At 39.4% G+C, this 26634-nt stretch overlaps 1 protein-coding gene across 1 annotated transcript in view; it reads left to right on the plus strand.

Moving 5' to 3' along the window:
* Dach1 (dachshund family transcription factor 1) overlaps nucleotides 1-26634 on the plus strand; it is a 365099-nt gene that overhangs the window by 12738 nt on the left and 325727 nt on the right. Inside the window, exon 4 of the mRNA XM_032918184.1 lies at nucleotides 12945-13903. Within this exon, the coding sequence (XP_032774075.1) occupies nucleotides 12945-13903 (959 nt within the window). The remainder of the gene's footprint in view (nucleotides 1-12944; nucleotides 13904-26634) is intronic.

The raw sequence follows: 26634 nt of genomic DNA on the forward strand, positions 1-26634 counted from the left end.
CTTATACAATATGAGTGTTAAGTGAAATAATCCAGAAAAAGTTTCTATGCAGTACCTGACATGTAGAGTAGCTGCTTTGTAGACAGAACTGAGACGTGAACCTGGTGCTGGATACCACGGAGATGTGGATTTACAGATGTTCAAGCTGATAGTTTGGGACAAATTTAATTATATATTAGAAAGTAATAACTGTTCCCATGTCTTATACCTCTATGCCTTCTTGAATATACCCTGACTTTCAATAAAAACAGGACTACACTATCATATATGCATTCCATAGAGGCTTAAGTCATAGTCTTAAAAATGGACATGACTATGTCCAGGGTAGACATAACATGCAAAAATCAATACAGACCAAAGTCAAATCTGAAACACCACTAAGAATTCTACAGTATTTTAAGATTTTTCTGCAAAAAAAAAAAAAAAAAAACCGATTCTTAAAACATGAATATATAAGCAATTGTTTCAAATCAGATGAGATCTTTCCTGCTTTGATTTGAGCTTTGTATTTTTCCAGTGAGTGATGAAGAAACTTCCAGATGGAGAGGTTTAATTTGTGAGATTTTCCCCTAGCCTATTCACATTGGTTTTAAACTTCCATTTTAAATTACAGAGAGAATCCCCAAAATTTCAAATAGCCCCAAGAGAGCTGATGAAATAGCTAATCTCTTTCCATGAGGATGCTAACAAAAGCAATTTCTTACCAAGCTAAATACTACCCAGTGGGACTGATAATGAATCTGCATTATGGTAACCTTTGAAAGAAGGAGAGAGAACACCTTTTGGGGAGCTGTATTTATTAGACGATGTGTATCTCTCAGTGTGTGGGTGCTCTTCTGTGTAGACACAGTGCTCACTCGGCCATGCCAAGACCTGTCTTTTTGTTTCTCACAACACCTCTTAATTTACAAAACCCACCCTATAACACTCCACAGTGATAGCCCGTAAACAGCAAACACAAACGTACGCAAGAGCTTTCTCAGTGCTCAATGTTGCCTACTTCGAAAAGGCACCGGATCTACCTAGCTGATTGTGCACCCGGTGCTGATTTCCTGCTACAATTTATGGCGTTTAAATTTGTGTTCCGGCCAAAGTCTGTGATTATTTGTTTATTTGTAAACTGAAAGGGAGTGGGGGGGAGACTTGCCTGATGTCACCTAAATGCAAAACGGCAGCATTTCCTGGGAATTTCCTACAGAGGGCACCTTCACCTTATTGCAAACCCATGTGAAAGAGACTCTCAGTGGGGAGCAGTGAAAGGGCCTGTGAGGCAGCCGCAGATCTGCTTGTTTTCCTGAACCAGTTTTCTCTGTGGTGTCTTTGTTACCTTATCTTTAATGAAAAAGAGCTGGCAACCCTATGTCCAATCACTGCTAGACACAGGACACTAACACGGCCTTATTATTATGTTCCGCTCGCTTGTGGGTGAGCTGCAGACAGCTGTTCATGTTGCCTAAGAGGCAACAGATCAATGAAAGAGAAGGGAAGGACAAGTTTTGAGCTGCCTTTTTCTTTTTTTTTTTTCTTTTTTTGCAACAATGCCCTCTATACAACGGAGGATATTTTTAAAGCATTGTATTGGAAAACAAAGGCCCATGGTAAAATACAGTGTTGGCACAACCAGTCATTGCAGTGCTGTTATGGTTAGTAAGTGCTTTTGGACAGAGTTATTTCCATAGGAACAATAAATATGTTTTTCTAGACACCGAAAAGTACAATCAGTATAAATTAATGAGGAAGTCGTAAAGAAAGGCATCTGAAAAGTAGCACTCCGGCTTGGGTACCTAGTTGAAGAAGCTTCTGGAGGTCGTTTGAATCCTGAAGTGAAAGTTTAGCGTCTTAGTTTAGGATGGAACTGTTGAAATAAGACATTATCGTGCTGAGAAAGCAGGAGGACCATAGAGTAGAAAACATTGCACAAAGTAAACCCTGCATCCATCAAGAGAGCTTCAAAGGTGGCATTAATTTGGTGTCGATTCTGAAGCCGCTTTCATTATGTGATGATTAATCATAACACATATACATCCAATGTGCACAAATAACTTTTAGTATGTTGGCCTTAACTGTTCTTGTTTGGGTAGTTTCTTACAAAATCCAGCGAGTGCCAACATTTTTTTCTTTTAAGGAAACTTATTTTGGATAATAAAATCAAAATATTAATGATAGCATTTCTTGGATATTAGGACATTTTTAAAAAAGAGATCTAGTTTTTTTCTCTTTATATTTTCAAATGAAATGTTATTTGCTTGCATGTTAGGTATAACACGTGCTACATATTATGTTTCCAATCAATTACTTATCTAATATCAATTATGTATTGTTAATTCTATATTTTCAATTAACATTTTGCTCTCGGAACCAATCAAGCTTTCTGTTGCTAGTATTGAAGTATTTGCGTATATGTTTGTTCTGTACTTGCCATACACAACAAATAAGCAAGTGTGAACGAATCTTAGTTACCTTTTAAAATGTATTAAGAGACCAACAAAAAAATTGGCTTCTTTTTTAGTACTGACTTTCACTACCATGTCCATTAGTTTTTTCATATTAGTTTTCTCAGTTAAGTTAGCTTCTGGGAGAAAGAGAGATCCATTTTGTGCTCAGCTGAGTTGGTTGCTTCCCAGGAGAGAACAAACACCTAGGTAGGTCCCAGTCCACCTCCCCAGGAGTCCCTGACACCTTGTTGACATTCCCTGGTGTTCTGTGGCTTCTGGCATTTTGATGCATTCCACAGCTCAAGACTTTGAAGACATAGGCCATTCAAGTGCCCCCTTACTTCCCTGAGACCAAGTGAAAAAGCCAAGCAGTTCAATTTAAATGGGGCAACAGGAGGGCTTGCTATTGCTCTGTTAGGAATAGCTTCCAGTGATCTCTAAATCATCTACTGGAAAAGTAGAAAGGGATCTTCCTTTAAATCAGGATAAAATATTGGAGAAGAAGCCTAGAGAACTCCCCAAGGAAAAGCAGATTAGGGCGAGGAGAAGACTCTAGAAAAGCTAAGTGGGCAAGCATGTACAGCCCCTTTAAGGCCCAGTGATACAGAGCACAGGTAACTTTATGGATGTGCGGAATGGGGGTATTGCTATAATCTAGCCAAACAATGACAGAGAAGTCACAGATTTTTCAAGAACCTCTGTGGATTTTGCCATCACATTTTTACTAAATGTTTCTCAAGACCTCAAAAGTGGTCTTTGAGGTCAGGAGTGATCATTTAACCCCATGATGCTGGCTGTGCCTCGTGAATGCTTACCTCTAAGCACACACTGGGGACCCATGAAGGTTTGAAACATACAGCAGAGATGTAACATACATCCACCAAATAAGTGTGATCTTTCAGTTTATCTTTAACTGTGAAATGAAAAAAAAAAAGAGAGAACAATTTGACTCCTGCTTCCTCAAAATGAATCTCTCTGGAAGATGGTTGGGTGGGAGGTGGCGATCGGTGATAATTTCCGTTAAAATCAATCCTTAGCTACAAGTGACAGTAAGGGGACACACCCTAAATCACTGCTTGAAACTTCCTTCTTTCAGAAGATTAGGGGGCCTGTATGAAGATAGATCTGCTGTACTCACAGTGGGGGTTGTCTACAGAGTACTACGCAGACTGTTTCCAAGATTGCTCCTTGTGGTAAAGGTAAGGATCAGTGGACCATTTGTGGTATAGTCATTGTGAGAAGAGCAGCATAGATTTGCAGTTCTCTGGTTGGATAACGTCCCATGATACTCTTCATGCAAAATCTCTATCCTGTTACAGCAATGGTACAACAGATACTGTATGAGAGAAACATAATCAGGATGGATTGTTTTTATTCTTCGCGTCCTCTGCAACCAACACACAGCTTGCAAAGCTGAGTGTGCTTTGTGCAACAGATTGCTGTGCACAGTACGATGAGTGTAGCTTGTGAAAGTTTACAAACCTTTTCGTAGACCCTTTGTGTGGAAGGTAAAGTAGCACCCACAAATCTACCTGTACTCATCGTCTCAGGGGACAATCCAGTGCGTACTCTTTCATTTTCACTCCTGTTGAGGACTCGCTAGCATCTTTTCTGATGACTAAGAAAAGAACTCTTTCTGGATGGATCCCAGAAAGCTGAACTCGCTGGCCTAGGACTCTATTTTCAGACCTCAGATATCTAATTTGGTAGTATCTTCAGGTTTTCGCTTCAAGAATTTTTCCCAAGTTAGGTTACAAAAGAACCGGGTGTGCATGTCTAGGCATTTATTTCTCGTGTATCTGGTGAGTATGAAACCACACACGGTATGCAGGGTGAACCGTTTGTATAATTTGGTGGTGAAGGTAACAGGTGACATCACATAGGAAAAGCTGTTCTAATTACCCAGGTGACAGTCATTGAGCAGTGCGCAAGCTCATAGCATCACACTAGATTTTAGCAGTGAGTAAAATTGGCTAAGGCCGCCTGAAGAAAAGCATAAGATGATCAATTTTTTTTTTTTTGCCAGAATACAAAGTATAAATCAAAATGCATAGAGATGAAGCAACAACAATGGGGTTAGTTGTCTGAGCTCTTGGGCAGAGATCCTGGCCTGCAAGCCCAGGAAACCTGAGTTCAGTTCCGGAGAAAACCAACTGCAAAAAGTCGGCAAAGATTCTGGGATATGGTGAGTTTTGAACCATTCAGGAAGTGACGTGTGTGAGTTAGATGAGAAACATTCATTGTTAGACGCCAGGATGAACTATACCTAAAAACTTAAAATGAGTTCGACAAAGAGGAGGCCGCTAGCTTCATACTCAGATCTGCCCTTGAAGGAAAGGGTTTGAGAAGGTATCCATTCCCATCTCACACTCTGACTATGTCCCACATTTCTCTTATGCAAACTGGTGGGGTGAGAAACTGACCCGCGAAAGCTCTATTCCCAGAGTCTGGCAAAGATGTTAGTAGAAACTTGCTTTACCATTTTTTCTGGTTATTTTTTAAAAGCAATTAATGCCTAAGTTTACACCAAATGAATCCAGAGATCCTCTGTGCCCACCCCCTTCCACGTCACTGCTTCAAAGTACGCCTTCTCTTTCGAGCTTTAATATTTGCTGAAGCACAGGACTGACACAACCTCACTACAAAAATACCTCCCCCTTAAAACCAGTATCTTCCAGCCCTGTTAAATCAAAAGAAAAATTCTTTCTCCCCTCCCCAGTCCTAGAGCCCTCAGGAGTGCAAATGGTAATGATCAGTTCATTTGAGAAGACGGCATTTTGGTGCTTCCCTTCAGAAGGTCTTAAGTCAAGGAAGGTGTCTCTTTCCCAGCGATCTCTCTCTCATTTCGTTTCCCAGCATGACTGAAGCTGGCCAGGCATGGATCACTGGGTGAGCCTGCAATCTTAAACACTTCTCATATAAATTACTGGTTCCCTTCCGAGGGCAGTTGCTCACAGGGTCATACACCATTTTACAGCTTTGACAGTCTGGTCCCTTCCTTCCACTGGGCTCCACATCCTCTCAACCCTTTATCTCCACCATCATGAGATGAACAGAGAAAAAGAGGAAGGAGCGTGTGAGCGTCAGGATCAGGGTTCCAACCCCGCCTGATGTGCCTTGAACAATTTGGAATTGTCGATTCTCCTGTTCGACCTCTCAAGTTCCTGCCTACGGTATTTTTGTCTTAAGAGCCGCCATTAAAATGGAGTTACCACAGCAGCATGTTCATATTTAGATAACTTAAGGAGCGGGCGCTAAATAGACACCGATATCCGGGGAAATACTGACAAGCAATTTTATAGAAATGAAAACAATGCTCACAATTTTGTGGTTCAGGTCTATTAGCTAGAAATGTCACACAGTATTCCTACAAAAACAAGGTGTGCCATTGAAAGGTAAGCACTCCCACATTCTCTGGATACTAATAATGGACACATTTCCAAACCAATGACTTTTTTTTTCCCATGAACTCTAATGGCAAGGTGTGTTTTTACTGACAGTTCACTTGGATCAAGGCATGCAGTGTTGTATTTCATCTCGCGACTCTGTAAACTCTAACTTTCTTTGAAGTTGAGCTGTGTCGATCCGTTTCCCTGTCTGAATACCTCTTACATGAACCTCCCTGACCCAAGTAAACTCGTTGAAACATACCATTTCCCCATAATTGATGTTCCAAAGGGGCGTCCCTTCTTAATAAAATGTTCAGGAAAACCAAGCAGCTTTGCATCCTGCACAAGTTGCATCATAATTAAATTTTATTTTATCCCATTGAGGCATGCTAAATGTTGAGCAAAATATAATTTTAAGTAATTTGTTTGTATTCTTATCCGTAGGAGTTGGAAATTAACAGCGTTGCTAGTTTGTGTTCACTGTTAAGCCTGGAGAGCAGAGAGATTGCTTTGCAAACATTACAGTTATTATGTCTGCAGTTGGTACTCTTTGTATAAATTATTGATCAGCCAGCTTATTTTTCTTTCTGCTTAATGGATATTATAGCATAGCCGTTTACAACGCTATAGTTAAGGTTGTGTCAGCACTTCCATTATAATAAACCCTCTGTTACAGGGGTTTATAACTTGTTGTAAAAATTTGCTCTGGGCTGAAACTTGACATACAATATCAGGCTTCTAGAAGGTAGCAATTGTTTTCGCTTCAAGTTAAAAAAATGTCTCTGTCCAACAAGTAATAAATAAATAAACATTTATCCTTTTCTAGCAGTCCTTCAAAGTTCTGTCTCGAGTAAAACAATCTTATGGGCTATTTGTTGGGTGATGACCCCTTCTTTGACTTTGTAAACAACAGGAAAGGAAAATAAAAGCTAAGATAATGAAGTAAAACAACAAAAAGTCAGTTAATCAAGAGAAACGTATATAGTCAAGTAATTTTCTTCCATTGTGACCAAATTATGCTGTAATTTACGTCTCAGTATTTAGCAAATATTTGCACTCTCACAAATAGAATGTTTCCCTTCCATTCTCTTCTTAACTACTTATCTCTTAAGTTACTTACACGCCCTAATTCAGACCATGTTTATTTAAAGGGAAAAGAGCCTAATAATTAGAAAGCAAATATGAAAAGTTGCAATTAAAGTCCCAATATCTAGTGGAAAAAGAGGACTTAAATATATCTGTCTGCCCTCACTGTCATCCAGCCCACCACTATTTTCATGAGGATGACCTGATTTGAAAGGTGAAGGAATTTAATCTGAATTTATATTATTATTGCTGTTTTTCCCTCCTACCTTTTAACTGTTCAATGATCTCACTCTGCTTGCTATTTTAAGGATTATTTGTCTGAGCAGCCTTTCATACAACCCCACAGAGGGAATGGGCGACACTTACCTGGAAGTAGGTACTTATAGGAACATATAACTAATTCATCATGAGGAGTTGACTACCCACTCTGGGAATGATGCAGTTTTAGAATCTGAAAAAACAATTTCACAATGAATTTTTTTCTTCGTTATCTATTTTCACCACCACTCTATCTTCCCTCACCTGAGTTTGGATATTTCTTATTATGTGCCGCAAAACCAGAGAAGTATTTTCTGACACTTGTGATCTTTATTCTGAATAAGCAGAAAGGGTTTAAGAGGAGTGAGGGAGGAATGGTGTTCTCCCACTGAACCATTTTGGAATTGCAAATAGATGATTATTATGTTCACACAGAAGCTTATGTCCCTGCATCTCTCTGCTGTAGGGAAAAAAAAAAAAACACGGGATGCTATTTAAAACAATTTTAACCACCTCAGCATTAAGTATCAAAACTGGTACCATAAAGTCACAGTGCTTGAAGTTAGGCAGGTCCTGATTCGGCTTCCCACCTTCTGTACTTTGAGTAATTCATCTGCAAACTCTCTGCTTTCCACTAGAGAATATCACAGCCAGAGAAAAGTCCCATTCCTGATCCTTAAGGAGAGGCAGAGAATTAGAATAGAAAGAGAGCCTAGGCACACAAAAGCCACCAAAATTCAGGCAGAGGGGTAAAAATGTGGACGGAAAAGTGTGGAATCGAAAAGTTTGAAGTCTGTACTTAAGGTAGCTAAGGTTTATCTGCTGGGCTGATTGGAGAGGCCCCGTGAGTCACAAGGCTTGGGAGAGTTACTTGGCATTATTTTTCCATCTTCCATGGTTTACTGCTGAAATGCAAACATCAATTTTGGACTCTCTCCTGAGAAATCTTTAACAAAGTCAGTGAACTCCTGGTACCCTGATATCTTTCTAGATTTGTCAAACTGATAGCTCTTTAATAAACCTGTGACTGAAGTTTACCTTAGTCTGTGTGTTGGGTTTTTTTTTTTTTTTTTTTTTTTAGTTTCTCTATTAAGTGAAACAGGTCCATTAGTAACACACAGATGTAAAAAATGGTCTTCTTGTACTTAGCCATTGTGGTGTATTGTAGGACTGTTGAGAAACGTATTCCATTGTTAAGGCTGTTTGTGCCGGGTGTGCTAATGCAGTCTTTGATTGAGTGAATTAGCAGTCATAACAATCTGGCAGTCTGGCCATAGAAGTGTGCTCAAATTGATTTGTGTTATGGCTGGACTGGAAAATCTAGTGTTAGTTGTTTTTTGCCCTGGGGCATTGTTTGTACCAAACTCCACTTTTCATTTAATTTTCCAATACATTTTGAAAGATTGAAATGCTTGTGATCAACATTTGATCCACTTGCATTATTTAAAAAAAAATCTGAAAGTAATTTCAGATTCCAAAAAAACCCTTGCTTTCAATTAGGGTAAACATAATTAGAGTGACGTCGTGCTTAGAATGGTAAATCTGCCTTTGAATCTATTAAGCGTGTTTTCTCCTTGTCCTGTCAGTGTAAAGAATTTAGTATAGATCTATAGCATACAGTTGTGATTTCTAACATATATGCTCCTAATGGAGTTTGCAAAAAAATGAAAGAATAAAATTATAATGAAGCCTTAATGTATCTCTTTTCATATATGCCTAAATTGCTGTTTCATTTAGAAATATCATAAAAACAACATGCTCAAAGCTTTCAGAACATTGTGAGCTATTAGAAGAATATGTTCGTACACACATTGCACAGTTCCTCTATGCTTTCTTATGTTGCTAGAAATAATTAAGTTTCATTTTTTTTAGAAGAAAAACACCATACCAGTTGCTATATTGAAACTCTGAGGAATGAAGACCTGACTTATGCTGGACCTGTCAATATTTGTATCTTTCTTACGATCTTCTTCTTTGCAGTCATTTACCAGAATTATAATGCACCATGAATAAACCTAAAAAATGACTATCGATTACAGAGAAAGCTTTGTGAAATCATTTAGTCAGTTTCCCCACTTGAGAAATCAGTGAATGCAATCTGCCAATAGATAAGAACCGGAGAGATGTAATACAGTTCTGTGCCTCCCTGAGTTATCAAAAGGGTCAAAAATAAATCCCCACAGAATCCATCTTTTTATACTCAAATAAAATGATACTTACCAAATCCCAACTACAAGTCCATCTTTTTACACACTTATCCTTCCTTTTGGAAACCACAGGCTGTGGCAGCATGTTTTTATATATCCCTATTTGCCACTGAGCCTTTTAACCAAATAGGATGCTCTCCTCACCCACTAGAGTGCCTGTTGTCATTCAGGTAATCAGAAGGGCTTTGGCTGCAACAGCTACTTTATATTTCTCACTGTCTCCTGCAAAGCTTACAGCTCGTCTCAAAACTGCATTTCACACTACGATGAAGTCTGTATCCTGTGCCGATTTTTGTGGAGTAAGAGATGATGAGACCATTCTTTTTATTAGTTCCCATTCTAACCGGCTCCTCAAATGGGGAGAGGAGGGGGAGGGGAGGGGAGGGGCCAGAAGAGGGCAGAAGGAGGGAAGAAAATACCTTCCCTGAACTGTACAAGCTAAGCTTCAAACGATATCCTAGGAAAGAAATTAAAGACTTCTTAATTAGGGCAGCAATTAAGCTTTCTTGGTAGCATTTTAATCAGCATAGGCCCTATCAAAGGACAAACAGAACGATTTGCAGGTCTTTGAATTTTAAACAGTCTTATTGATTTCAGCACAATGCGTCTTCACAAAACATGGGGAGAATTTTCTAATATCAGTTACAGTACTTTGAGTTTTGCTTATACAAATTGAATGAAGGTTAGGAAAGATGAGATGGAGGGAGAGTATCTTAAATAACCAGAGATGTAAAACAACAAACAGGACGAAAGCTCTCAATGCTAAAGATTCAGTGGAGAATTTGAAATCTTCCTTAAGTTGATCTGTGTGCTGTGTTAAACACGGCTTGACCTCTTCATGGAAGGAAAGAGTTTCTCCAAAAATCGGAAAGGAAAAGATAAAGCCAATATGCTTTTTCAGGGGTTCTCTTTCCGGTGTATTTTATTTTGCAACATTTGACTGTTCTAACCCTATTGTTTGCTGGAAGGAGCAAACGGTGGTTCCTTGAAAGGGTTTAGAAACCTGAGGTGGGGGAGGGGAGGAGTCACATATAGGTAGAGAAATGGGCTCCCAAACGTTGCTTCCAAGGCTGGAAGCAGGGTGGGATTATGGCTTGCTACGCGGCACTGCTTCCCTTCCTGTTTGTCCCCTCAGAGTGTGGCAGATTTTGGAAGAGTGATAGTTTAAGGAAATGTAAGAACGGGAATGGTAAGGTCAAGCTTTGGCCACTTTAGTCGACTTTTCTGTTTGTGGTTATCTGGACTTGAAATATTCCACAATTTACCATTTAAAAAGCACCTTAGACTCTATTGAAGTCAGGAATGGCATTCACAAAGAAATTAGTTTCCCCCCCCTTCTTTTAGAGTTTAACACCTTCTGGAGTGTTGTATTTCACAAATGCAATAATTTGACATTTTAAAAATTTGCAATATTTCTAAGATATATTTTGATATTTGTGGATACATGCTGAACCCATGCTTTTAGTTAAGAATAGATTTGCTGATTCAAAAATTAATAAACCTCACCTCATTATGCTATCACACACTTGTTATCTAGGACAAACAGATGGGAAAGCTTCATCTGTCTTTGTGGAAGTTTATATACTTTTATGCAATGTTTTTTTAAAAAATTCTTACACTGTAATAAAGTCTTCCAATACAAGTATTATTTATGCCCCCAAAGTTTAGCATACAAGAGTAATAAGACAATAGTGTCATATTTCACTTTAGAAGATTCCTGTACCCTTTGACACTAAACTTCAAAGAGTTCAATAGATTTTTAAAAGATAAAAAGAAAAGCGATCATTTCAATACCTAAATGGCAAAAAAAAAAAAAAATCCTAAAATTTCTCAAAGCTAAGAGCCTGTTATAATAGTTTATTTCTTAAGTCTGTCGAATGCTAGCTCCTTCTCACATCTTAGGAAATCTCTGAACATGTGTAGACAGGTTCAATGCCTCACTACTCCAGATTCCTAGAGATATAAGCAACAAACACACAGAACCTATGCTCAGATGCTATGTTGCTCAAACATCCTCAAAGAAACGTCTCTGTGCAACAAGTTAGAGAAGACAGGAGGAGAAAAACGGGAGCTTGAGTCCCCTTATGCAGCCCCAAAGCACTACTCTCTTCTCCTTTCTGTCCTTACAAGTCCCCCAGGAGGCTGAGTTTCTATTCTCATTATTTACAAACACATTCTCACCGAGAAACCAAAAAAACGACTCTCCCAAAACATAGCAGGACTTTCCAAATAGGAAAGCAACCCCATAATTATTGTGTTAAATAACATGCTTTACACTCTCTTTGGATACTGAAGGAGAGGTGAGAGTTGATTACTGTGCAAGGCAGGTGAATTAATTAGAGTTTTGGGTAAGAAACACCAGTGTGTTTTTGTATTCCATTTTCTAATCTTCAAGGACAGCTGATCTCTTTAGAAATTTCTACATATAGTAGTTATTCCTGACCAGTCTTTGGGAGGTGAAAGGGAAGTTGTTTTAATTCACTGGATTTCCATCCTACTAGGAAATCAGGAATTCTATCAGAAGCAGCCATTATTCTTAAGTGACTTTCTCCCCGCAACTTGAAAACTCCTGAAATTTCTCTATCTTTATATAAACATTTTAATATAGAAAAAAAAATCTTCGGATACACAAAATAGTCCACTCTGCTTACATGTGGATTTTCCTAAAAAATAAGTGCTCAACATTCATGAGCTGGAGATGGTTTTCCTTTTGTAACTGCTTGCACAAATGCTCCGGCGTGGTGTGTGTGTGTGTGTGTGTGTGTGTGTGTGTGTGTGTGTGATCCTAAATCCTTGAAGGTGAGCTGGCAGCTGTGCCACCGCTCTTTCAGTCCTCAGGCGTTTGCTCAGAACCTTTTTTGGGGGGCGGGCGGGTGGGTGGGTGGGAGCTAAGAGTCTTCTGGGAAACCACAGAGTAGGTGGCAGGCAATGTAATGGTAGCCTTGCCAGAGAAGTAGATGACCAGCTCTCTCTCCTCTCTCGGATCACCACCTAGGGCCCCTGGCTTTCTAGGGCTTTCCCCACCCTTCTCTCCGTACCCCCCAACCCCGTTTTCTACCCCCTTTCCTCCGTCTCGCGCTCTTGGAGTCTGCGCTCCGAGTTCCTGTTTGGATAATTTGGGTTAATACTAGTGAGTGAGGTTTTCGCGGCTTCAAAGGGTATTTCAAGTATCCAGAGCTCCTCCCCTCTGCACCGTGTGACAACAACAACTCGTCCAGCCCGCAGCCTGCACTTTCAGCTCATTTTCTCTCTGTCATTCCCCTCTCAATCTTTGATCAATGTACTTGCCAGGGAGAACCCAAGTCCCTCAACCCTCCTCCTTTTCACCTTCATCCTTAACTTTGTGCTAGAGCGGGACCCACACACCACCAGCCGACCCTCCCCGCCCCCCCTCCGCCTCCCCCCCAAGAGCAGCCCGCGATCCCAGCCCCGAGAGAGGACTCGCATTTCGACTTGCGGGACACTTTTGTGCGTTTCTCTCTCGAGCGCCTCTCGCGCTCGCCCCTCCTGCGCTCGCTCTTTCTTACCCTCACCTCCTTTTCTCCTCTTCTCTCCCTCTTCCCAACTAGGGTTCTTTCCAGAGTGCTTGTTGTCGCTGCCCCCCCCTCGATCCTTGTCCCCTTTCTCCACCCCCCTTCCCCTCTGGGGTGTGTGGCAACTTTCCCCTCCTTCCTCCTTCTGTTTCCCCTTATAGACCATGGCAGTGCGGGCAGGCTTTGATCCCTCCGACCCAGCTGGTCCCCCCTCAACCCCCGATCTCCACTTCTGCTTCCTCCTCTGGCACCACCACCTCCACCTCCTCGGCGACCTCGTCTCCGGCTCCATCCATCGGACCCCCGGCGTCGTCTGGGCCAACTCTGTTCCGGCCGGAGCCCATTGCCTCTTCTGCTTCTTCTTCAGCGGCGACCACAGTCACCTCTCCTGGTGGCGGCGGCAGCGGAGGCGGCGGTGGCAGCGGCGGCAACGGAGGCGGCGGCGGCGGGAGCAACTGCAACCCCAGCCTGGCGGCCGGGAGCAACGGCGGCGGCGGCGGCGTTAGCGCTGGCGGCGGCGGCGCCTCCAGCACCCCCATCACCGCGAGCACCGGCAGCAGCAGCAGTAGCAGCAGCAGCAGCAGTAGCAGCAGCAGCAGCAGCAGTAGCAGCAGCAGCAGCAGCAGTAGCAGCAGCTGCGGCCCCCTCCCTGGGAAACCCGTGTACTCAACCCCGTCCCCAGTGGAAAACACCCCCCAGAATAATGAGTGCAAAATGGTGGATCTGAGAGGGGCCAAAGTGGCTTCCTTCACGGTGGAGGGCTGCGAGCTGATCTGCCTGCCCCAGGCTTTCGACCTGTTCCTGAAGCACTTGGTGGGGGGCTTGCACACCGTCTACACCAAGCTGAAGAGGTTGGAGATCACGCCGGTGGTGTGCAATGTGGAACAGGTTCGCATCCTGAGGGGACTGGGGGCCATCCAGCCCGGAGTCAACCGCTGCAAACTCATCTCCAGGAAGGACTTCGAGACCCTCTACAATGACTGCACCAACGCCAGGTAAAGAGCGGAGGGGAACCTCCTGTCGCCCTGGTCCTTTCCCACCCTCCTGCTCGCCCTTCCCCTGCTCCCTTCCCGGCGCCGCCCGCTCAGCGCGTCCGCGAGCCGCGCGCCCTAGCGAGCGCGGCCCTGTCCTGTCGGTCCCCCGGGTTAGTCTCCTTCGCCCGACCTCCTGGACGAGTTCGCACCGCTCGCGGTCGGATCTGTGCCGGCCGGGTCTTCCTGCTGTTCCCCAGGGCATTCGGGCTAGGTTGCTGCTGCATTTGAGATGCCGAGTGGGAAACAGGAGGAAGGTGCCTTCCCAGGAGTCACAGCCCCTTCCCCGGTCGCGCTGGTGACCTGCACCCATTCCGGGAACTACTGCCTGAGTGTGCACTCCTGGCTCCTGGGTTCCTCCGGAAGCCTTTGGGCACCTCTGGGATAGGAGGGAGGTCGTGACCCTAATCCCTCAGGGTTCAGAAGCTAGGGGATGCGCTCTGGGATGGGGGCTCCTCTAGTAAGAAAAGAGGGTGGGCTGGCAGCTGAGAGCCGCGCTGAGAAGTCAGCAGGGGAACAGTACCCGGGGCGCTGAGAACAGAAGGGGTAATGCGAGAGTTCGAGCAAAGAGTTCAGCCCCACGTCCCAGACGGAAGCTTATGTAGGGGAGGGGTTTTTGTGTGCGCGCATGTGTGTGTTTGTGTCTCCGTGTGTGTGTGTGTGTGTGTGTGTGTGTGTGTGTGTGTGTGTGTGTGTGTGTGTGTAAGAAAAAAAAGTACGTTTGCCCAGGGCACAAACACGTTTTGTTCTTTAGGCGATGACCTGGTGCCCCAGACTCTTGGAAGCTGAATTGGAGAGGTGGGGAAGAAAGAACAGAACTTGCTCGCCCTCTTTTCAAAGTGCGATTTATCGGTCTTCGTTCTTTTTTTCTTTTCACTTGCTTTTCTGAGATGAGTAACTCAGGAAATGAGCAGGTGTACATTTTGCCATAGGATGCTAAGGGCTTGAATACTTTTCGCCGAGCCTTCCATGTAAAGCATGTGCACCCTGTGCACGGAGATGGCCTTGGGACAGTCCCTGACCCAACCAGTTTTATGCTAATGAACGCTCGCTGCAGGAGGATCTACCGAGAGGGGGCGGGAGTGGGGCAACTTGTCAGTTTCGGGGTAGAAATGATCCAGCTGTTGTAGAGGGATAAGTTCAGAGGTTCTGGGAGAAAGAGGGTAGGGAAAGTTGGAGACCATAAGCAGGCACTTGGGAACTAGGCGAAAATATTCATATATATAAAAACTTTGGTACCTTTAGAATAAACGTAATGGTGAGGGAAGGAAGCAGGAGTTCTTAGCAGGATAAGGAAACTGGCCAGGAGAGGTGAGAAGGCAATAGTTAAGACCAGTAGGAAATGGAGGCCCAAAGCCACCATCTATTTCTTCGAGACTCTTCCTCTGTAGGGCCTGAGAAGGAAAGGGAAAAGACTGGAACTCCATCCCAACCTAACTCACCTAGCTAGAAATTCTTTTCTGTGTTTATTTGATGTACCTATCTTGACCTTTTTTTTTCTGCTGGGGGTTGTGTGTGTGTGTGTGTGTGTGTGTGTGTGTGTGTGTGTGTCCCTTTCGCGCATACGTGCGCGCACACATGCTTCTGCTGGATCCGGTGGATGGCCAGATGGCAGTGGGCACGGGTGAGCATGCTGATCGCTAAATGCCATTTAGTCAGATAACTGTCATCTTGGTTGTCCAGAAGATCTCATATGGGTCCAAAACCCGTCGTAAAAAAACTACCACAAGCAACCAGAACATTGTTGTAGAGTTATGAACAATGCATGGTAAAACTGGAAGTCGGTTCAGACACTTCTGCTGCTGTCACCTTGATTCGGTGACAAATTGAGATGCAGTTTTCCTCTTTACTAACGAAATGCCTGCTCTTCTCCCAATGTCCATTGTGTTTCTGGTGCTGGATAATCAACAGTCGTTTTACATATGAAGGCACACACGGGCGTGACACACACACACACACACACACACACACACACACACACACACACACACACCCTGTGAGAAACTCCTTATACTGACTCTGTGATATTATGAAACCAAGATTTAAATGCTAATTTTAGTCATATAATTGAAAGATAATCTTAAACTTACTTTTTTAAAAAGAAGTTTTCTCTTTACTTTCTTTCCTGCTCTTTCCAGTCTCACTAATCATCATTCTTTTCTTCCTCTTTACATCTTTCCTTCCCAGAGGTTCGCACCAGTTCCGGAGTCTTAAGTTGCAAGGCCAAAGATCAGTTAAACCCAGTAGAATTGTTTATCCCTTTAAAAATATCTCATCTGTACCCTAAACATATTTCATTTGGCCTTAATATGTGATTAAATGTCTTGTTCTAACATCCTACTTCAAGCTATTCTTCGGCAGGGAAAGTGCTGACTGACTATTAAATTTTGATTTTATATCAAATAAAAAGCCTTCTCAACTTAAACACATGGAAATGTTATCCCGAGAAGACATGAATACATACTTACCTAGGTTCTCCAAACAGCACCATAAGCCAAGACATGGAAAGTTGCATTTGAACTTTCTCTCACCACAAATATACAATTTGCATATAAGCACATTACTGGTTGAATGGTAATCATAAGGGTTATGTTTTCATTTCTTTATTTTGAAAGCAATAGCTGGTATACTTTGTACTTTGAACTTGAAAACTATTTTTTTTTCATTTAAATCTGGTTTATGTTTTGGTGTTAGGACTTGATTTTTATTACTCTAGATTCCAGTGACCTCTTTCACCCTAGTTTATCTCTGTTCTGGGTGTTTAACAGATCAAGGGAAAATTTGTTCATCGTCCTACTGAAAATATAGAAGAAGTAGGAACATTTCTCGTATATGATTAGTCATATAGATTGTGTGCTGGGTATACAATATGAGTCTGTGATGTCAAATTTTAGCATTGTCAGCTGCTTAAAGATATATATCTAATGAGGATTCAGCAATATTTAATTTTCAGGGGACTTTTAGGATGCTAAAAAAAAGTAATGTTAAAGGAAAGAAACATTAATAAACTTTTTTGAGAGTGACTCAGGAACAGTAACAAATCTTAAGGTGGATTTAATTTGCTTGGGGCTATTGCATTAGTATGCTCTCTATGAAAATTAGAGTAAATGTTGAAGCCATCTGTCACTACCACTAGGAGAAGAAAAAGGCACTGTTACCTCCTAGATAGTAAAGCTAAAAAAAATACAGGTCTCAAAACAAAAAAATCTAAGGGAAATCCATTTGAAAGTTGTTAAAAGACAAAGTCTGACCTTGATAAGTTTCCTCCAATTATTATTTTAAAACTAAACATTAGTCGTCTGAACTTGGCTGTTGCCGCGGAGGTCAGTTAATTAACTGCTAACCATTAAATAACAACAACAACAAAAAGTCATTATGTCCATGGTCAAGTCTGTTTGTGTCAATCAATTGCTTGTTTGTAGATTTGGATTAAAGTTTGATTTTTGTTCTGTGAATTCATAGAATGAAAAGTGATTCTCGCATTTGTTATCTTAAATGCTTCTTTTCTTGATTATTGGAGAAAGATGATTTTATTTCTATGTTTTTTTTTTTTTTAAGACAGATTATGACTTGGCTTCTGTGTAGCCTGAGATTTGCAAAGTTTTTTTTTTTTTTAACTTAAACAGACTACCTCATTCAACCTTTCACATGTGTATACATACATTCAGAACAGCATTCTTTTGTCTTTAAAGTAGATGCTATCCATGAACATAAATTGGAAGATATGCCAAGCCTTTCATGTTTCAGGGTCATATCTGAATGCAGCTTTGCTGTAAGAACTGTAGATTTCCCAGTAATTCTTTGCTTTATTTTTCTTGTCAAGGGTTTTTAATAAAGATAGAATCCTGGGGCAGTATTTATTTAACATTTTCCCGTTGTCTGCTCTGCATTGACAAGGGATTTTCAACACAAATACAGATTCACTCACTTCTGACAGACAGTAATGACTCCTGGCACAGAGAAATTTAAGAATTATTTCATATATGAAGAGACTATGCTTTTGAAGTGTTTGTGTTATGTTGGATTAATGATTCCTATAAAACCAAGTGTCTCATTTTATAACATTTCAAAAAGAGAGCGACATGATTAGTCATGAAATATGGAAGCTAGTTTGGATTTATAACTTATTTCTTTCTGATTTACAAATGTTAGAAAATTATAGCTTAATTACTAATATATTAATGAAATATGAGACTATCACCTGGTAGTATAGACCTTAAGTTTTTGAGTTATGTAGCTAATATTTGTTCCTTGCAGTTAGTTTTGAACATAATTATTGTCAAAAATGTGCATGTCTACATTTTTTTTTTACTTTTAGGAAAAAATTAAGTAAATGTTACAATGAAATAAATTTAATTTTCACAAATAATATCTTATTTTTAGAGCTTCAAATTTTCTTTCCACACCCAGTTTCCTTACCCATGCCCAGTTTCCTTATACAAAATTTAATAAACTTGGTCCAGGTTTTTAAAAATCATCTCTTTATTAGTCAATGCTTGCAGGTTTTTTTTTTTATTCTGTTTGTTTAATCTACTGCATTTCATGGGAGTTGGATGTAAATTAGTGAGACAAATATCAGACACCTCTTTTTTCCTTACTTACCTCCCCTGTCCCCTGGGATGTGACACCCAATATTGATTAAAGTCTTGGCAGGGTTTGGGCATAAATCACTCCTTTCTTTGGCGATTTACTACATGTGATTCACCAACATACGAAAACATAATATGGTTTATTGTTTCTCATTTGATGTTTGTTTCCGGAATGTAAATAGCATTTGCAAATTAGCTTAATTTGCAACCAAGTAGTTGTCATTTTAAGAACACAGGGTGATTTGACTATCAATCAGTAGTACATTTCAAGTTATTTTATTCAGTTGTTTCCTACAATTGTCTTTGTCAATCAAGTAAAATAGTTATTTTAATAGCATTGTATCAGCAACACAAAATACAGCTTTGCAAATTGCACTAGGCAGTGGAACTCTTACAGGTTGCAAATTGTCTCCTTTTGAATCTCTGCTCCAAGAGAACAGTTTAAAACAAGCCTTCTGAGTAGGCACAGGTGAGTTTTCTGCTTTTCATTAAATATTTGGTTGTAAGTGTGTCTTGGGTTCTTTGCTACATTTCGATTATGTCTGAATTTTATTTTTTCAAGGTTATCATGTTTCAAGATGCCAACCCCAAAATATCATAGTGAGCTATGTGTTTTGGAAATGGTAGGAAACATGAAGTTGATAAGAGGTATCTGAGTGTTTAAATGAGGTTCATTTCAGGTTTCACGTGGTTTCATTTAACTTGTTATAAAGACTAGAATGAGGCTATCACTGGCTAGCAAGTGTCAGTTTCTAATCTGAGGTAGTGGCTTCTAATTGGTCAATATGAGGTGCTGTGTATAAGAATAAATGTTTATGTAAGTGCTCCAAGGAAAATAACCTATATAAGCTTTCATATTTTCAGCTTTTGAGATACACTGAGAGGCCTCTTTTCTATTGTATTTGTTGTATTTATTGTTGGTCAAAGTATGAAATGTTGAATTAGAAAACAAAGCACTTAATTGAGCTTAAAGTCTAGCACAGAAGGCTCTGTTACCAAACGGATATATTTACCTCAGGCCTGACAGAGCTTTGTACAAACGCAAACCTACATGACATTAAAATTGATTTATTTTCCTTCTAAATTTCCCAGAAGTGTTTTAGGCAAAATACTTTTATGATAAAATAGCTGAGTTTTTAAAAAGTGTCTTTTTTTTAAAGCTGTGTTGGATATACACATGACTGTTAGAATAGTGTGATCAGTTAACAAAATAGTATTTCAGAAACCAGAAATACCCAGATTAAGGTAGTTGTAGTTTGTTCTAATAAGTTGTTATTGGATTAACAAGCTTAAGGCACACACACACACACACACACACACACACACACACACACACACGTGCACATTTATTTATATATTTATTTAATTATTTATTTCAAAGAGTTCTGATGGTCTGCGGATGTCTGTTCATTGCTGCTGACCTGTAGGCAGTGAATGATTAACTTTATGCAAAGTGTCTATTTATAAGTACAAATCCAGCCATATAAGGAAATGATTCAGGTTAGCACATCAACCAAGTGAAAGGCTTCAAGCCAGGGGCATTGAAATTGCCTTGGTTTACCCTGATGGATTTCTACAGCAGCAAACAACATTCTCAATTTCCCAATTGAGAAATTCATCTTTAGATGTTCTTCTAGATTGGATGCTATACTTGCCAATGGATGAAGTTTGTTAAAAATTGCAATCTGTCGATAATCTGGGCACAATTAATTTGACGTAAAGTTGGTCAAATATTTCAATGTGGGATTCTTTTGTGTTTTTAATCATATGAGATTTAGTTTCACACTGCAAAGTACAACTTTTTAAACTGCAAAACTCACTATGTCCTTTAATTGGTCTTAATTTTGGGGGGTGATTTTTTTTTTGTAATGAAGTATTCTAAACTATGCAACCCAGAAAACTGTTGGTGCATAGCCAGAAACAAGTTTCAAGAGCACTGAGAGGAACCATGGGGAGAATAAGAATCTAAATGCAGAATTCAAAACTGTCCTTGTCTAGACAGATTACAATACCTGGAATGTGCCCACACTTCTTGGAAGATGTTAATTGAAATAAGCCAGGCACAGGAAGACAAATACTACATTTGTTAACTTATGTGTGGAATCTTGAAAAGTTCAAAGTAGAAAAGCATGTTAAAGGAGTGGTTACCAAGGACTGAGAGGGATGTTGGTCATACATACATACATAGCTTTAGCAAGATAGGAAGAGAAAGTTCACGAGAATTTTATTTCCTTATTTTTTGTATTTGTTTCTGCACACGGTTCCTGTATGCAAACCATCTAAAGTCTGAGGGAGAAGTTGTGTGTACTATTAAAACATGCCTTTCACAAAGTGAACATTGAAGCAGCCAGGAGGATCCAGGTTTCATGAGTCACGGTGGATGATGCTATCTTTCCTCAGTAGAAATGAACAAAGTAAATACAAAGAAGGAACAATACACAATGTTGAATTGGCTTTGCCTTTATATAGTATCAAATGCTTCTACATAGTTTGATTGCTTTTTCCAGCACAACAGGAAAAATAGTCTCATTCTTATCAAGGACTATCAAATTATATATCAGGAAATTTGGCCAATTGGGGAGGCAAACACTGAATAGAAACAGAAACTTCTGGGACAATTACTTCTTAATTCCTGTTAAGGCATACTGGCCGTATATTAACGGAAAAGCAATGTTCATATTAATCAAGAAAGATTTTACTCACCTGGCATGTAAAATATTTTCTTAAAATCATAAACAGTATTCTGAACTTTTACTAGCAACAATTAAGAGTCTGTACTAATAATAGCATTATTATGTTAAAGACATCCCATTGATGTGCCAATCAAGTGAATGACTTGAAGGAGAAACCTTTGAGTTCGTTACAGCTTTGAGAGAATTGGCTGATACTTGCAACTCTATTCTGATTTCCTACCTTTAAACTTTGTTTAACCTTCTTCTCAGAAAGGTATTTCTTGAGTCAGACACGCGTTAGCTTGACCTTTGAACTTTAAGAGAATGACTTCAGCCACTTCATTTTTCATATTGCCAGCCATAATTGCCAGCCATAGGAGAGATATCCTTGCATGTGCAACAGGTGTAAAAATTTTACCAATAGTTTGGGGATAGCTATAATGAATGCTTTTCTTTATGTAAATTTTATTTTCCTTGATGGCATTGTACGAATGACGGAAGTGATTTTAATACATTTAGGAGAAAACCTTTACATATATGTACATGTGCGTACTTAACAACTGTTGGATGTAGGCCAGGAGACAATGACTGACACTAGAATTATCCTCAGTTTGCTTGTTGGTATTCCATAAAGCATAAAATACACTTACAAAAAAGGTTTTAATTCACAGTGACATTTGCTAAGGAGATGGACTTTAATTTTAGAGTAAAGAATTAGGAATCTGCAGTTAAATATTTTAAATGTAGTTAAAATATGTAAGAGTCTGTGACTATTGGGACCATAACTAAAATTTAATACATTTCCTGTGTTTACTGTAACTACAATGTGCTGTTAATCCTCTAACTAGAGTGTACCAATGAGAATTATTTGTATGAAGAAATATTAAATCATGGGATGCCAAACTATAGGCATTTCTAAATAGCACTAAATGTGCTTGATGTTCTCACTTCAACGGTTTTGTCGCTTTACTTAACTCCTTTCTGAACTTTAGAGGATGCTTCTCATTTAGAATCAGTGGATACATTATGAGAGAAATAATTTCACAACCCGAAGAGAAGTAGCCTCCTTAAAAGCTTTGCCACCGGTGAGCTGCTCAGGAGGAGGTCAATGGGTTAATCTTCACGTCTTCATAAGGGGATGTGTATTACCGCCTCTTGCACCAGACTGTAATTGTCTTTGAAAACACTTGGTGAGGATCCAGATAAGTTGAAATCAATCACTTTCTCAATCATTCCATGGCAACTGTCAAGTCCTAACATCAGTGCTAAATGCAAGGATGGGTACAATTTTTTGTAACTGCATATATATATATATGTGTGTGTGTGTGTATATATATTAATATATATACACATGTATATGATCTATCTATCTATCTATCTATCTATCTATCTATCTATCTATCTATCTATCAAACTCATCTATGATTGTAGCATCACAAAGGACACAACCCAAACTTGAACATAGTAGAAAAACTTTATGCCTGTTTCTTTTACAGGAAGTCCATTTCTTTATTTGGTAACTCAAATAGAAGTAAATATTCGTAGCCTCGCATTTCACATCACCCGGTGTGCAAGACAGGAGGAGGAAGAAACAAAAAGTAATTGAAGTGGTTTCAAAGTACTCTGGCTTGGTAGTTCTGAAACATTTATTCTTGCCTTCTAAGGATGTTCTGACAAGTGAGAGGGACGGTCAAAGATGGTCGCCTGTCCGTTTTGCCCCTTTTCTGTCTCTACACCATTGGCAGGATATGCAGATTTGAACTTGTAGCCAGGAAGAGAGCTTCCATGCTTCAAATTGCCAAAAGACCCCAAGGGATAGAAACTTGACCTACTTTTATGAAACCATAGAATTACATTTATACAAGTTACCCCATGGGAAAACAATGAACTGATCCCAATTCAAACCTTAATATTGGAGCCTTCTGGGTCAGATTTGATTTGGGGGTTGGCGTATGTGTGGAACACCTGTTTGGCTACCATATTAGGGAATCTGATATACGTATGAAATTTAAAAATATCATCTATTAGTGATTTTTAAATAATACCAAATACTATAAAATTGAAGCTATTCAAGTTTTCTTGTGTTGTTACAGTATTAGTTAAATAAAATGAATATTTTTACATATGCTTCCTAGCTTTAAGAAGCTTGGATCCAAATTTATTTAATCAGAATGTGAATGCATTTCTTTTATACTTAATTTCTCTCCAGTTGTTACCTAATTTAAGTAGAAGAAAAATATTTTAAAGGGCGTCTTTCCTTGTTGTAATCTCCGAGCATGTAGGTTTTATATGTGTTTCAGCTTCCTTAGTGTCAAATTTTATGATTTTATTTGTTTTGAGCTGGAATGCTCAGCAGTTTCCAGAGTGCCTAGTTTTTATTTGAAACAACGGAGCATGGACACTGGCCATTGGGGCACACAGAAGCTGCCTGTATTTTAGTTGGTTTTACTTTGGAATGTAAGATGAGTTCAAGTTGGAAATCTAAACTTACTATTGCTTATAGTTCTCTCTCTCTCTCTCTCTCTCTCTCTCTCTCTCTCTCTCTTCTCTCTCTCCTCTCTCTCTTCATATATATATATATATATATATATATATATCTGTGTGTGTGTGTGAGAGAGAGAGAGAGAGAGAGAGAGAGAGAGAGAGAGAGAGAGAGAGAGAGAGAGAGTGAGTGAGTGTACTGGTTTTCCTAAGGTCACTAGTACCCAAACATTTCACTACATATTCAGATGTATGATTAACATAAATGATTGGAGGGTCATGACCTCTTTCCTTATGAAACCACACTATTAATTGCCCACAGAGAGATGAAAGAATGTTTATTTTTCAGATAGTTTAATTCACTATCTGCTAGAATCTGTATACAAAAACACAGTTTATAAATGGTATAGCAAAACACAACTGCTGGCACTGTTAGAATATTTTAGTAATTTCATAATCCAACTTGGATTTGAAGTGAGCATTGTCCTCCTCCAATTTAAGAACAAAAGGGATCTGAAGTAATCTTTGCCTCTTTTACATTTAATATCAATGAAGCCTCTTAGATGAACTGTTACTGGTTATTTTTCTGTAAAGAATCCCTTTTTTGAGTAAAGGGATGGAGACAGTGAAATTTCTTAAACATGATATGAAATATTTACCAAATATTTATATCATGATAATATAATTTATATATAAAAGATTATAGTATAACATAGTATAGTATAACATTAGTATAACTCCTGCTCACCAAGGAGAGATTATTGTAATGATAAGGATACACTATTTACTAACTTTTGATAGCTTTGTAAGGTAAGACTTTCAGAGGAAGCAAGTAGCTATTCGGTCTCCTCTGGATGCTTACAATTCAAAGAAAGTTGAAAAACTAAATCAATGATAGGGAATGCTTTCTGAAATCACCTCAATGGCACATTTATAAAATATTGCCATCTGATTATATATTTTATTTAGTTTGAAAGTTTTCCTTGGCTAGTTGCGTGATTTAAATGGCTATGGAAAGAGGGAGAGAAGAGAGATAATAAGTTGGTCGGCATTAATCTATTGCTGGAAAGGCAACCCATTCTGGCTTTTGCTGTGGAGTGATGGGAAGTTTCTATGACCTTTTTTTTGTCTTCCCATGGCACTCTGAAAGTCTATTTCCAATAATGATTGATGGTACCCACACTATGCAGTCTGAAAAAAAAAAAAAGCACAGTAAGAACTCTGTGAAATTGTATGAGAGAGGGGAAACTTACCTCTTTGGACAATTCTTATAAAACAGTATAATGTTTGTCATTTCCAGGCTTCCATGTGGCATTTAAAATACATATTATCAGAAAACAAGCTGAATTCCATCTCCTGAAATACCCTTATCATGTGAACTATCTTCTTAGTAATCCTATTTCTTTTTGGGGAAACATTACGTAAAATTATAAAGGAGACAGGAACATTTTACCATGAAATCTACCTATAAGCATATGGCCAAGATTAAAAAAAAAATAAAACGTTTTACACTATTGATGTTTTGTTTGGATTTTCTTAATTTCAAGTGAGAAAAGACCACTTCCTTCTATTAAGGTATTTTATTTCGGGTTTAGGAGACAGCATTAGGATGATACATTTGATCTGGGGTAAACTTTTTTCGCTCTTTCTTTTGGGGACAGGGCTAAAGGAGGGCCCATGACAGGAGTGCTGTTTGTTTTCCGCAAAAGTTGTTTGTGGTTTCAGGTACCCCTGGGAAATCTCTTGATCAGACTCACATCTGTTCCTGTCAAAGTGGGTGCTAAGATACCGGTCACCCAGCAACCATGTCCAAGAGGGAATTGGGCCGATAATAACTTCAAAAAGGAATGACAGATGCTAGATTAGGATGAAAGACAAAACGCATGAAAAATGAGCTTGTTAGAATCAAAAATTTGTTCAAGCACCTTTATGCAAATTAAATGAATATTGAATATTTGCATGCAGCAATTTCTACTTCTTTTTTTTCTTTTCTTTTTTTGCTGGATTGTAAAGGAAAGAATAGTGTATTTAAACTCACACATGCCACTTCTTTCTCTGTCGATAATTAACATACAAAGCAGAATCTCTTTTTAAAAAATCAGATTGGCCACCTGGGCTCTTCTGTCTCTACAGAGAATGCGGCGACGCTCTCCTTATGACAGTGATACTTTCAAGATGACTTAGCTGATCTGCTTTTTCTTTTCTTTTTATTTTTTGCTTCCTGATAAACAGTCTCATGTGAGCTGTGATTATTTTAGAAGAATATAAATCCGTTCCTTGAGAAAGCATTTCAGAAGTAACCTTATCCTGTTGTCCTTGAAATTGCTTAATGTACATTAATAAAAGATCACTCGAGATGAGTTCACACCGAAAGCACAGGCTTCTCATTGACTGGTTAAATAACAATTCCTTTAAGTGAAGGAGAGAAGAATGCTGGACAGGAAAGTGAGCAGGAGATCTCGTCACAATTTAAGATGCTCTTTGATACATTACAGTTTCTCTATTGAGCTGTTCACATACTAATCAGAGTTTAGAAGGATCTGATAGGATGCCATGATTGAGAGTGGCTTGTGAGTCTTGCTTTAGCGATGTCTAATGTGGTCACGTAGAGAAATTGATTTTCTTCAGAAATTAATTAATTTTTCATATCGCCTTAAGCTGCAGTTAAAAAGAGTGCATACTTGTCTGTTTTTTCCAGAAATATTGCCTAATCATATTAATACCATTGCCCCAAGGATGAAAAGATAATTGTACAAATGCACTTGGAAATATGTATCACTGAGTATTTATGATTAAATTATGCAAATGACCCAGCTCTCATCCTTTCCAGACCCAGATTGTCTAATTAGGATTGATATGCTGAATAGATGTTCCAGAATTTGAATACAAGCATGTCCAAGGAGCAGAAAATTGGAAATGACAAGGCTGAAATCCAAAGAAAAGTGTCTTTCCT

Source organism: Rattus rattus, chromosome 12 (assembly GCF_011064425.1).
Source record: "Rattus rattus isolate New Zealand chromosome 12, Rrattus_CSIRO_v1, whole genome shotgun sequence".
NCBI lineage: Eukaryota > Metazoa > Chordata > Mammalia > Rodentia > Muridae > Rattus > Rattus rattus.